Source organism: Pongo pygmaeus, chromosome 4 (assembly GCF_028885625.2).
Source record: "Pongo pygmaeus isolate AG05252 chromosome 4, NHGRI_mPonPyg2-v2.0_pri, whole genome shotgun sequence".
Classification (NCBI taxonomy): domain Eukaryota; kingdom Metazoa; phylum Chordata; class Mammalia; order Primates; family Hominidae; genus Pongo; species Pongo pygmaeus.
The window spans coordinates 82,667,802-82,681,545 of NC_072377.2; the positions used below are offsets into that span (position 1 = coordinate 82,667,802).

At 38.6% G+C, this 13,744-nt stretch overlaps 1 protein-coding gene and 1 pseudogene across 3 annotated transcripts in view; both read right to left on the reverse strand.

Moving 5' to 3' along the window:
* Positions 1 to 2,950: 2,950 nt before the first annotated feature.
* DMGDH (dimethylglycine dehydrogenase) overlaps positions 2,951 to 13,744 on the reverse strand; it is a 122,604-nt gene continuing 111,810 nt past the window's right edge. For all 3 annotated transcript variants that reach the window (XM_063665429.1, XM_054488254.2, XM_063665428.1), the window contains 2 exons: positions 11,236 to 11,370; positions 2,951 to 4,278 (listed from right to left, as the gene is read on the reverse strand). In XM_063665429.1, the coding sequence (XP_063521499.1) occupies positions 4,063 to 4,278; positions 11,236 to 11,370 (351 nt within the window). In that variant the 3' untranslated portion in view covers positions 2,951 to 4,062. The remainder of the gene's footprint in view (positions 4,279 to 11,235; positions 11,371 to 13,744) is intronic.
* Positions 4,856 to 8,045, reverse strand: LOC129036720 (protein IMPACT-like; annotated as a pseudogene).

Consider the following 13,744-nt stretch of genomic DNA (forward strand, 5'->3'; position numbering starts at 1 on the left):
TTGGAAGCCTATTGGTGTAGCTGGGAGTTCTCCAAATTAACTTACTTGTAGAATACAATGTTTGCTAAAGCATAGGGAACTAAAATGTGCTAATTTAAAGCCAGTTTAATCATATACATGTATATATGAGATTAAAATTGGGGGAGGGGAGGACTTGGTAGGGTAAATAAAAGAGAACTGAAATACTTAATGATGTCATCAAGCCTACCACCAGACTTCTTGTTACATGAATTCATAAAATAAATAATTGCTTAAATGACTGTTAATAGGATTTTTTTTTACTTGCAGCTAAATGCTTTCTGATGCCCTTTATAACCTGTCTTATTAGCAAACTGCTCCTGGATGGTAAGATCACATGTTCCCTGTCTCTTACCCTTACCTCTTATTCATTTTTCAATACAGTCCGGTTTTTGCCTTCACTGGTATCCTGAAATTGTTCATGCCAGTAGCACCCATGACCACTCTGCTTCACCTGAGGGATGCTTTTCAGCCTTTAGTCTTATTTGACATCTTTTTATCTTCTGACACTGTTAGCCATCCCCTCCTTCTCAAAATGTTCTCTCCCCTTGGCCTTCATGACATCATGATTTGTCATTAAACACCTCCCTGTTTTTTTTAGTTAAATGCTTGATCCCTCTGGTCTATAAACTTCATGAAGGCAGGGCCATGTCTGTCTTGTTCATCACTGCTCTTTCAGTGCCTGGCCTATAGTAAGCACTCCACAAACGTGTAGACTAATGAATACTAAGAAAAGCAATTACTCATAGAACTTAAAATACAGGAGAGGCATAAGTAGATGTTATGTAGACTGTGCTTGGTTGGTGGCAGACCTGGGAAAAGTAGGTCTTGTGATTTTTTAGCCCAGTAGCTTTTGTATCACCCACCCCACCACCTCTGTGCTTAATGGCATGCTAATATTTCCGAAATCTTTTCCTGGAGAAAATACAATTAAATAATGTATTACCCTTTTATCATTCATAATGCAGATTTCCATACATGTTATGGTTTGAATTTTTCCCCACAACTTCATTTGTTGAAGGCTTCATTCCTCAATGTGGCAGTGTTGGGAGGTGGGGCCTAGTGAGAGGTATCTGGGTCATGGCCTTTCTCATTATTACCTTTCTCTCAGGAATGGGTTAGCTATTGCAGGATTTCAGCGCCCTTTTCTCTCTCACAAGTATGCCCTCTCACCTCTTCTGCTTTTCTGCCATGCTATGAAGCAGCACAAGGCCCTCATCAGATGCAACCACCAGGTCTTGAACTTCCCAGCCTCCAGAACCATGAGCTAAATAAACCTCTTTCCTTTATAAATTATCCAGACCCAGGCATTTTGTTATAGCAACAGAAAACAAACTAAATACACTACTGCTATTCTAATTCATTAGTGGCAGGGGGATAAATAAAAATACGATGATAATTTATATTTTTTATATGAAGATTCATCTGAAGAAGGATATAATTAATTTGATATTTGGTGCTCTGCTTTCCTGGGACTTTGGCTAAAAAATGCTGTTCGCATAGCCAAAATTTTCTTCCTTTCACAACTGCTGTGATTCCTGATAATATCAACCTTTCCTTTTGTTCAAGTAAAATATGCACAAAATCTTCTCAGTAAAATTCCAGAATCTTGTCTGTCTGCTATTTAATGTCCCACATGGTATACTTTAAAGTGTTTTTTTCTGTTATCCTTCCTTATCAGTAGAAAAGAAGAAAGACACAGATTAGTTAGGATGTGAACATTAGCAACATAACACCACACATTAATGTTTTGATAATGTGTTGACTAGAAACTGTTTTTGCAGTTCCAAAAAGCTTTCTTCACTCAAGGGAAGAAAGTGCCTATCATTCATCATCACATTCTTGAGAATGTTTTTCTGAGCTGTAGATACGGACTTCTGCACATCACCAGAGTGTTTTCAAGTATGCTGGCTGTTTGCTGTTCATGGCTGACGCTAACCCTGGACCCATTCCTTTGAAGCCTCTCTCTGTGTATGTTCCACTTTTCAGAAGCTAGTGGTTTTAGTTGGACCCTTTTAAGTCAAGGTTCTCACCCAAGAACTGGCCAGCAAACCATCAGGAGCTGAGAGCTTTGGGAATTGGTCTTTCATTCTCTCTCAATGTCTCCCTCCTTATCGGGAGCTCTCATTGCCCCCTTGGCTTTATGGCTTCTATTTCTATCCATCTTTTCAGCTTCAGCTTTTAGTACTAACCAGTTTTTCCTCTGATAGTTCACAATCCAAATTCCCATGGAAGAAATCTGGTTAACTCATCTCAATTCTCCATGGCCAAGTTGTGTTGAAGGTCCTTGTCAGCCCATGAATTGGCTGATGCCAACCCCGGTGCTGAGGCCAGGATGACTGGCTGGGTATGAGTGGGGGTGCTGGGGTAACCTACAAAACCTAATAGCACCTAACATACAACAAAAGAGAGAATGAGGGCAACTTCTTAAGGAAATCAGAGTAGACTTCTTTTATATTGTGGGTAGGATTTCTTTAAAACTTTAACATTCATCTGAATGGTCTATTGTTTTATTCATTAGTTTTAGTGCTATATTAACTGTATGATATGAATTTAATGTTATACATTCATTATTGCTTCTTGATAATATAGTATCCAAAAAAGAGTCTTGACCTGTTTCACAGAGGAGGAACCCAGAGATGGTATGTAACTATCCTAAAGTCATGGGGTTATAGAAAGGCAGAGAATGAGAAGCAGATATTCCAATTCCCAGTCAAAAAAGCAGATATCCCAAATTCCCAGCACTAACATGAACTGGATTAAAGAACCTAGATAATATTCCCAATAATTAGGAAATTAGTTTGTTACCAAAGGGATTTCCTTCTTTCTCATCTAAGAGGATATGCCAAAGAGAAATGAACATGTGAAGAGTTCTAATACGTAACTACTGTTAAAAAACATTTAAAATGTAAAATTGGCACCTTTTCAAAACTTACACATTAAGAAATCATTTTAAAGTTTATTCAAATGACAGAATCTTATCATGCTTCACATTCAGTTTTTTGAATACTTAAGAAAACTTCTATAAATGTGTAACAAATGTATGTATAAATTAATTATAAATGAGAAATCACCCTTTACAAAAAAAATTGATTTATTCCATCAACTACACGCAAATAATTTCAAAAAGTATATCAAAGAATTATTTCTAAATTGATTTTTTTTCTTGCTGTACATAGCGCTAAGGACAACCTGTCAGCTCTTAAGCTTTTGTTTGACCTGCTTTGTCAAATGCTTTGTGAAATGATATTCAGAACAGCACCATGTGATGTCAACTTGCATTAATTCTTTCCCAAAGAGAGGTGTTCAGTATTCAAACTGTGTTTATACTGGCACAATCTATTTATGTGTCAGCTTCATTTCTGAAAGTTTACAAGTACCTCTTCCTTTGGAAGACTCTGTTCTTTCTTGCAATTTCTCTTCTAAAACAACCTTTGAAAGGACAATAATAATGTCCTATAAAGCTCCTTTCAGGGAAGTCATTAAGAAAATGATAAATTTTTCACAGAATTGAATTAAAATGTTGGCTATATGTCAATATTAAATTTTACTATTTTCATCACAGATATATCATGAAAAATTAAAACTTTCATTTATTCATCTAAGGAAAGATTTCTCAATGAAGTAAATCCATAACAATATTGTACATGTTTTTATGTAAAAGATAATTTATTAATTTGTTTTCAGCTACCAAGAACCAAATGCATTTGTTACTAAAATTATAAAATGTCCTTTAATTCGGTTATAGGAATGATTGTGTATATTAGCAAACACCTAAATGTTTTGCCGATTGGGTAATGTGGGGTAATAAAAAAACATTCATTTAAAATTTCTTCATTTAAAAGAACAATGTAAATCATTTATCTATTATTCTGTCTTGCTTAGAAAACACTTAACAGAAAGGTTTCATTAAGATTCTAAATCTAGACTTTGATGATTTTGAAATGAATTCCTGGTTTCCTCTATTCCCCTGGGAGCCAATTATAATAATTTCAAGGACAGTCATTAGCAACTCTAATTCAGTTGACTGCTAAAGGTCTTTTTTCAAGTTTTATCCTTTCCACCTTTTTTCTGAAGCCGGTTTCTGGTTGGTTCGGTCAATACCAAAGGTTCTTGTATGATGACTGCTGGGTAATTTTTGCCTAATAGTTCAACTTCCACTTGCTGTCCCACTTCACTTAGTTCTACAGGGACATATGCGAAAGCCAGACTCCTCTGGATGCTGTAGCTATAGCTTCCAGATGTCGTGTTGCCAACCACCTGGAAAACAAGACCCAACAGTCCTCAGCGTCTCAGTCACAGCTCTGTGCTCCTCATCTCTGGGTGAAAAAAAACTAAAATACAGATTCAACTTACAAAATGGAAGTTTTTTGAAATGCTGTCTGGGGGGACAACGCCAGAGACACAGGAGGAAAACTTCACATTTTGAGAAGATGAATGAAAGTTTACAAATTATGAAAAGTAATTATCAAGGTACACATCTGTATTACTCTGAAATTTCTCATTTTTAAAATAGTAATACTCAGTTTAGGCCAGGAGTGGTGGCTCGTGCCTGTAATCCCAGCACTTGGGGAGGCCGAGGTGGGCGGATCATTTGAGGTCAGGAGTTCGAGACCAGCCTGGCCAACATGGTGAAACCCCGTCTCTACTAAAAATACAAAAATTAGCTGGGCATGACGGCGGGCGCCTATACTCTCAGCTACTGAGAAGGCTGAAGCATGAGATTGCTTGAACCTGGGAGGCGGAGGTTGCAGTGAACCGAGATCTGGCCACTGCACTCCAGCCTGGATGACAGAGTGAGACTGTCTCAAAAAAAAGGTCTATATAACAAGCTTGATTAAAAGATAAGAAGGTTACTGGAAATCAGGTCTAAAGGAAAGAATGAAAAAGAAGGAAAAGCAGAAAATACAGAAAACTGTCGTCAAAACATTACATGGAACAAAAATAAAAGGAAGACAACAAAAGTAAAACATGATATATAGCCCTGCTCAAAATGGCTTCTCCTGGCCACACAACATTGCATTAATCCTTAAAGTCCTACTGTCTGGCACAGTGGACTGCTTATAGCTGGAGCTCAAGACATTCACAGATGGAAATCAACCTGGTGATCATTCAGCTGCCTCAGCAAAGAGCACACTACAATCAACAATCTTACTATAGCACTTCTAGTATTTTAGATGCTAACACATTCATGACTTTAATTGCAGACTCCTATCTCTGTAGTCCCAGTTTTTAATTCTCTCTTTGAAACCCCAAATCAGAAGCTCTCCATAAGATTTCTCTTTTTTTTTGTTTTTTTTTGTTTTTTGAGACAGAGTCTCTCTCTGTCACCCAGGCTGGAGTGCAGTAACTGGATCTCAACTCCCTGCAAGCTCCGCCTCCCAGGTTCACGCCATTCTCCTGCCTCAGCCTCTGGAGTAGCTGGGACCAAAGGTGCCCACCAACACGCCTGGCTAATTTTTTCTATTTTTTTAGTAGAGGCGGGGTTTCACTGTGTTAGCCAGGATGGTCTCGATCTCCTGACCTCGTGATCAGCCTGCCTCGGCCTCCCAAAGTGCTGGGATTATAGGCATGAGCCACCGTGCCTGGCTGCTCTCCATATGATTTCTAAACTTACTGTGAAAACTGGTTGACTGAAAAATAAAATGTGAATACATTCATTAGTAAAAGTTTATCTCTGGCTGATTATTAACTGCCAAGGTATAACACATGCTTTAAAATTGCTTTTCTCCTTTAGATCATAGTTCAGTGATACAGGCAGGGATTAGGGTCAGAGAGGTTTGAATTTTAATCATTGCTTTTTTTTTTTTTTCCTGGTGTGGAATAAGACTACTGACACTCCATATTTATTGCTCCATATTTAATGAGAATTAAACAAAGAAGCAGAGACGAGAAAATCCTTTTGGAAATTTCACAATCACCAATTTGCAACAGAAATTGAGGCATAATATTTACGCTAACAAATATGTCGCAAGAATTGTCACCTCAGCCCATAACTGCAAGTGGATACTCCTGGATTTTCACTTAATCCATTACTCAGTGATGAACATTTTTTGTTTTTTTTCCAAAGCCTTAGATGATTTTCAGGTGAATGTGTGTTGTTCTTCTCCACTAGTATGTTTCTGGCACAGTTATGTTTAAAGTGATCTGGTCCTACAGAATCCCTCCATACCAGCGTGATACCACCACCATGATATTCCTCACATTTAAAATCTCCATGAGATGAAGAAGATGCCCACCAGCTGCTCTTTCCCCATCATCCTCACAATCCTGTAAGAAGGTCTGTTTATTCTCACAACATACTCTGTAGGCACAGATGCTGTGGGTGGTACTAGCTATTTTCTTATTCTCATACAAGTTGGAAAGAACCATTTTCACCTGTTTGGGACAAACTACTGGATCAAAGTCTGCCCGAAAAGTACTTATTTGGTTGTAACAGAAATGCCATGATCAATTGGAGATCATTCTATTTCTCTTTGATTTTCACTGATATCAAAATCCAGTGCTTTCACCGAACTTTCTGGCTGACATGCAAAAATGAGATCATCTTCACATTCAACATCTTCCTCTTCAGTTTCTTTCTTTACATCTGGGCCTGGTTCTGTCATCTGAGGTTTTTGTATTGGAACATCTCTTATTTTCTCCTCTCACAGGCAAAGAATACTTTCACCAATATTCTGTCATTTTCTCATTAAATATTTTGGGAGGAAAAGAAACTTAGCCTGGATCCCAGGGACACAAAGCAGGTACTCTCACTGAACCAAATGGGGTGGCCACATATATATTTTCTCAAGGCTATTCAATAAATGGACAAGTTCTTGCCCTTTAAGCCAATGAGCATTTAACTGATAGACAGGTGGAGCTGTACCTGGGTTCTCATTTGGTAGCATCACTTGCAAGCAAAGTGTCCCTTTGGGGTCATCTATATTGTTGCTAATTCTAATACAAAATATTTTTGCACAGTCATCAATGACACACCATTCCTCGCCATCAATGGCTGCCATTGCTTCAATTTCCTCATCCTGCCTTTGGTTACTCCCTGTGTCCCCTTCAGCCGTGTAGCCCTGGGAGCAGCTCTGAGGCTGCACCTAATCATTGCTTTTGTTTGTTTGTTTTTTGAGATGGAGTCTTGCTCTGTTGCCCCAGCTGGAGTGCAGAGGCGCAATCTTGGCTCTCTGCAACCTCCGCCTTCCGGGTTCAAGCGATTCTCTTGCCTCAGCCTCCTGAGTAGCTGGGACTATAGATATGTACCACCATGCCCAGCTAATTTTTGTATTTTTAGTAGAGACGGGGTTTCACCATGTTGGCCAGGCTGGTCTCAAACTCCTGAACTCAAGTGATCAGCCTGCCTTGGCCTCCCAAAGTGCTGGGATTACAGGTATGAGCTACCATGCCTGGAATATCATTGCTTTTTGAAAGACTTTCTTGGTAACCTTGGTTTCATTTCCCCATCTGTAAGAAAGAGATTTGGGTTTGGAGCCCTGGAAGAGTTAACCTGGTTTGCTTGAGCATCTTCAGAAAACAGGAAGAGACCTAGGCCAGTCTCAGGGTGTGATCCCCTGACTCACTGGGTCAAAAGCCCACAATCCTCAGCCCTTCTCATCTCCTAACATCCCAGCAGTGATTTGTCTTGCAGTCATTCTGCATTAGTCACCTAAAAAAATAGAGTCCTTATTTATGAGTGCTATTTTTAAAATTTGCTTTGCTTTCTGCTAGAATTTACTTTCATTTCTACTTGAATTTCTCTCTAATCCAGGGGTTAGAAGCCCAGAGTATTTCAGAAGTCTGGCTTTTCCTTTTACCTTATTACTCAATCTCCAGGGAAATGTTTTCCCTTGCATAAATTTTAAATAGTTCTACCTAAATAGTTCAATTAGATCCATTCCGTCTTTTAGTTCAGTGAACTGTGAGAACAATCTGTCCCCACCCTCTGCCTGGCAAATTCTCATTCTTTGTTAAAACAAACATTGACCTTCTTTTTACCAATGTGAATAATTCTCATTTATTTTTAGCCTTTTCTCATTTCTCTCTCAAATTATGAGAAGTCTCTATCTGACTTCCAGAAGATAACATGGCAAATGGCCTTTGAAGGAAGTTAACATAATTTAAGTTTGATGTTCTATTGTGTTTTTCTTTGACTGTCCCTGTGTGTTTTAGTTTACAAATAATAATTTTAAAAAACATTCTAAGCTCGCCAAACCTCTCCACAAACCTCCTTTTCAAAACTTCCTCCCAAGCTAAGCATCTTTTAATAACTGAGCCGCCCAATATAAAGAAAGCCTTTCTCATGACCATCTTGATGCCTTGATTTAAAAAAAATTAAACCTCATTTAAGGTTCTAATCCCTTTCTCCAGCACTGCCCAGCTCCCAGTTGGACTTGACTTTTCCCCACGGCACTAAAGACCATCTGACATGCAATATACTTTATTTATTTTGTCCATTGTCTATCTCTCCCTCCTCTGAAATGTAAACTCCATGAGGTCAGAGATTCTTGTGTTTTGTTCACTGCTGTATCCCCAGTGCCTAGAATATCGCTGGCATATGGTAGACACACACACACACACACACACACACACACACACACACACACGTCAATAAACAAATACATTTGTACCCTATCTCCAGCACTGGAAATGCTTGCAAGAATAAAATACTAAATACCAAAAGCAACACAAGTCAAGACAAAGTCTGAAAAGAAAAAGCAAAAATTATTTCATATCAGTCCAGAGTAAAGAAGATCCAAGGAGGGCCTCTGAAAAAGGATCAAAAAGAAGACTATCTGTATGTAAAATGATGACCTTACTAAGCATCAAAGAGCAGGCAAACTCATATTAGGAAATCTAAGAGATAGAATCCTATAATTGGATTAGCAGCTTTATAAGCAGATGGCAAGGAAAAGTGAGCAATATAGAATGTAAATGCAGTATATGCATAGGGCAAAGGAAAAAACCTTTAGATTAGACCTTGGGTTTTCAGGGTTTTAAAACTAATTTGGTATCATCATATTTAAGGTGGCTAAAAATCAGTTGATTGTGGATGACGTGGGAATACAGAATAAAATAGCATAATATCTCTTTCATTCCATGCTGAGTAAAACAGAAGGTTGGTGGAAGGGTAAGTGTAGACTGTATTAAGAAGTACTGAGAAAACTGAATGGGAATAGAGTGAAAAATATAAAACAAAGGAAAGATGAGGTGGGAGGAAATGTAGTGACAAGAAGACATTATCTCATCCAATGGCTTCATTTTACAGATGAGAAAACTGAGGCCCAGAGATCAGCTCAGGATCAGGTCAAATAATTAATGGCAGAGATGGTTATAAGTATAAATCATGTGAATTGTGGGCAAATATGAATTGGAGGAAGAATAAATATTGAGAAAAGAGGGCTGAACCAGAGATACAGAACAGAAAGAGAAAGAAGAGATAGGGAGAAAGGTAGCAACAGTTCAAACAGAAGAGCAAACTCAGCCCAATTTAAGAAGGAAGTGGAGGTTGGCCCATCCAGGCTTACAGACAGGTGAAGACACTTGAGATCTGAGAAAAGTCAGTTGGCTTCACAGGCTCTAATAACATCCACCTGATACTCAGATGCACAAGAATGTGGGTATAGAATTAAATTCTTAAGGCTGGGGGCAGTAGCTTATTCCTGTAATCCCAGCACTTTGGGAGGCCAAGGTGGGTGTATCACCTGGCTGGTGATCAACACCAGCCTGGCCAACGTGGAGAAACCCCATCTCTACTAAAAATACAAAAATTAGCCAAGCATGGTGGCACACACCTGTAAACCCAGCTACTCGGGAGGCTGAGGCAGGAGAATCACTTGAACCCGGGAAGCGGAGGTTACAGTGAGCTGAGATCACGCCACTGCACTCCAGCTTGGGCAACAGAGTAAGGCTCTGTCTCAAAATAAATAAACAAATAAAAATAAATAAAATAAATTCTTAAGAAACTATAGGGGGACATCAACAGAGACAGAAAAGAGATCAAATTGAAGTGTTCAACATGTCTTAGAAGAAAGGATCAGAAATTCAAAGCTGGAAACTAGACCTGGGTTGGAGATCAGTTCTATCAATCACTGGCCACGTAACCTCAAGCAAGCTACTTCCGAGCCCCTCAAAGCCTCATCTTTAAAATGCAAATGATCATACATATCTGACAGGCGTGCTGCAAAGTTAAATGGGAGAGCACATGAAAAATATCTGGTATACAGTAAGAATTCAGTAGATGTTAGCTCTTTGTCAAATTGACCCATGCTTTAGCCCCAAAGCCTGTGATTTGACACCACTGGCTTTCTCCACTTCTAGCACTCTTTGTGTTACTGATGAGATAGAGAAAATGGAAATAAATATCAAGTAGGCTGCAGTGAATAAGAAAAAAACCCAGGCACAGAAGCTCTGAGTCTTGGGTAATGACCAAGCTGACCCTGTTCATTGTGGAACAGCTGCTTAGATGAGCTTTGAAGGCTCCATTCCCTCCCCATGGCCTAAGCTGGGTGTCCCACATATGCCTGCTAACACCAGGAAAAACACACCCACACTCAGTTTCAACAAAATTGGGTTTTACAAATAGTAATAAAAAAATGGAGAAAGTAACTGAATGCAGAAAGCTTGGGAGAAAATAAAGTCCCACTGATAGGTTATCTGACTAACTCTGGTTTTACTGAATACAAATAGAAAGAATAAAATGTAACATTCCAAAATGAGAAGGTGATTTTACTCTTCCCGAAGAACCAAATGGTTTCCACTTTTCACTTTACTTTCTAATTCTACCCTCTATTGTCATAGATGTTTTCATTTGGATTTTTTCCCTGTTAATATGCTAATTGCCTCCTTCTGAAAGATCCATAAAAAGTTAAATCAGAATGCCAAATTTTTTATAAAATCCATCTTTTGCATTTACAGACATGGATGTGGTGAGCAAATAGATCATTTACCCTCTAAATCATACCCTTCTCATTGTCCAGTGTATTTCAAGTCTTTGGGTTTGTTTTCTTTAAACAGAATATATAGAATTTTATGTTTTCAAAAATGAGCAACATTTCATTTTCCTTTCAGTCAATTGCGTTCTGTCTTTTGAATGTCAGCTCAGAAATCAAAAGCGTGTCATCCCTCCAATAAATAATTAATAGCAAAAGGGTTTAAGAAGAAATAGGAACAAGGGGAGTTTCTGTTGCAGAAGATGCCACAGCCCCTGGCAGTGGGGTCCTTAGCACTCACCTTGCCATTGTACCAGATGCTTTCATTTCCCTCTGGATCAACATCATCCGTTGCCAAGGTGAGGCAGACCAGTCTTCGTTTCAGCCCCTTGGCTTTAATCTGTTTCAGTGCTTGCTTTCCTATGAAGTCTGCTGGCTGCAGAAATCCAAGATAATGATGATGAATGAATGCTCAGACACTGTGACAAGGTTAGAGATGCAAGCATTTAAATTTGTCTTTCCTATTTTCTCGCCAATTACACATTAAATAAAAATACAGATTGGATCAAATGTCTAGACAAATATTTCTTAGTCCTCAAATGACAGTATCAGCCACCTATTCCTTCAGAATATGTTAGACTTAAGGGCAACAACTTGTGATGACAATTTACCAGAACCAGGCAGAAACCTAGGCAGAAAAACATAAGGCATGTTGCAATGGTGGATTATGAAAGTGACCCTTGTGTCTAATGGGTCTGGACAGTGGTACGGGCTGTCGGTAAGCAATGTGCGACTCAATTTCTACTTATAGAAAGTCTTCTACCAGAAGAAAATTCACTTTTTTGAAACATGGTGCTAAAACAAACCCAAAATGCAGTATTTTTTTTTTCTTTTGCTTCTTCAGATTAATGTCTCTGGAATGTATTTACCTATTGGATTGCATTCATTAGTTCATTCTGAAACCATTTATTGAGCCCCTACTATGTGTGAGGCATAATGCTAGGCCCTGTGTGGGTAACAAAATGAGTTAGACACAGACATTTTTATCAAAGAGTTTATTCTCTAACACTGTGCTTTTCAACCTTTTTTTTTTTTTTTTACTTCTTCCATGCAACATATGACAGATGACATTCCTATTCCCAATACACTCCCATGGGCACACTCAGGGCCATTCCCAATGCAATCAATGCAAGGGAATGAGAGTGACATTGTTATAGGGATAACCTTGAATTCATTCTTATGTGTTAAAAAAAAAAAAAGTAGGAATCAGGCAAACTGGAAGACTTCACACTTATTGGTAATACACCTTAATATACCTTACCTGTGAGTAGGACACACAAGTGAGCAATGACTCCTCAGCAGAGACACGTAGCTAACAAGGGAGATAGAATTCTACTCAACCAAGTGCTAGGAGACACATGATAAGTGTGAGAAACTAGTCAGAGGTGAAGAGAGAGCACTGAGAGTGAGCGCCCTGGAGGGAGGGCTGACATCCATGGGAGGTAAGTATGAGACTTCTACATACTCTGCCTAGACAAGCATCTCTTATGTGAGGGAAAGGAAATTTGTGGTATATAAATTGTATCTATGGTGAATGAGATTTAATCAGAGATCACAATGTGGAAAACAAGATTCTCCAAACAGTTCCCACAGACAGAACTACTCTCTGAAAGCAAAGAAAGGAAACAACCAAAAGCTTTAATTTCTTTATTGGCAATAAGAAAGAATATTTCATGCCTAAGATGTCCTCCACCACTAACATTTAGGACTTACACAGTTCTTTCTGCACTTGAAACATTTAGGACTGAGTGTAATAAATCCCCTTAACCTCCAGAGAAGCAGCAGCAGGGGTCCTCACACACCCTCACCTGAGACCCCCCCAGTCCATTCCTTTCCTAGTTTAGACCCTCTAGGATGAACCCACAATGAAATATGATTTCTATGGATAATCCAACTTTAAACTGCTGACCTACACAGGAAGTTAGGGAAAGTTTCCATTAGCTGAGGTTAAAATAATGTGCAAAATGAACATCCAATTCTCTCTCCTTCCCCAGGGTGATACAAATGGTGAGAACCAACTATAAAGCTTTATTATGAAGCCAGATCATGAAAATTTAAAGAAGATTGGAACCCGTGTTATTTAATATAGGACAAATGGGGGTGGGGAGTCACAGGAAGAGCTTGATTCATTTGAATTCATATATAGGATAAATTCAGGATAACAAGTCATAACAAACCAAAGTTCACTATAGTTAAAACATGCAGAGTTGACCCTTGAACAATACCACTTTAAGCTGCGGAGGTCCACTTATACATGGATTTTTTCCAACTAAACACAAATAGAAAATACAGTATTCATGGGATTTGAAACCCATGTATATGGAGGGGCTGACTTTTTGTATATATGGGTTGGTGGTTCTTGAGTAAATCCAGATTTTGGTATATGTGGGGGTTCTGGAACCAATCCCCCACATACAGAGGGATGACTATGTCTAAGAAAGAATTCTACAACAGCAACTTTTTTTTGCTATCTTTTAAAAAGGAGACTTGCAATCATAGAATAATGATGACAAGGGGTGCTTTTTAGAGTTCTTGTCTACGTTGGAATCAATAACTATACTGAAAAAGTTTTATGCCTTATTGTGTGGAGAAGCACTTAAACAATAGTCAATGACCAAACTGACTTATACGGTGTGATTTATGGAATGCCAGCAGATCTGAAATTATTTCCTCACCTACTGTCATGGAATCTGAATCTTTACCATTAGAGATTCATTTACAGCTTGAAGGTTCTTAATCTTCCTGAGTCC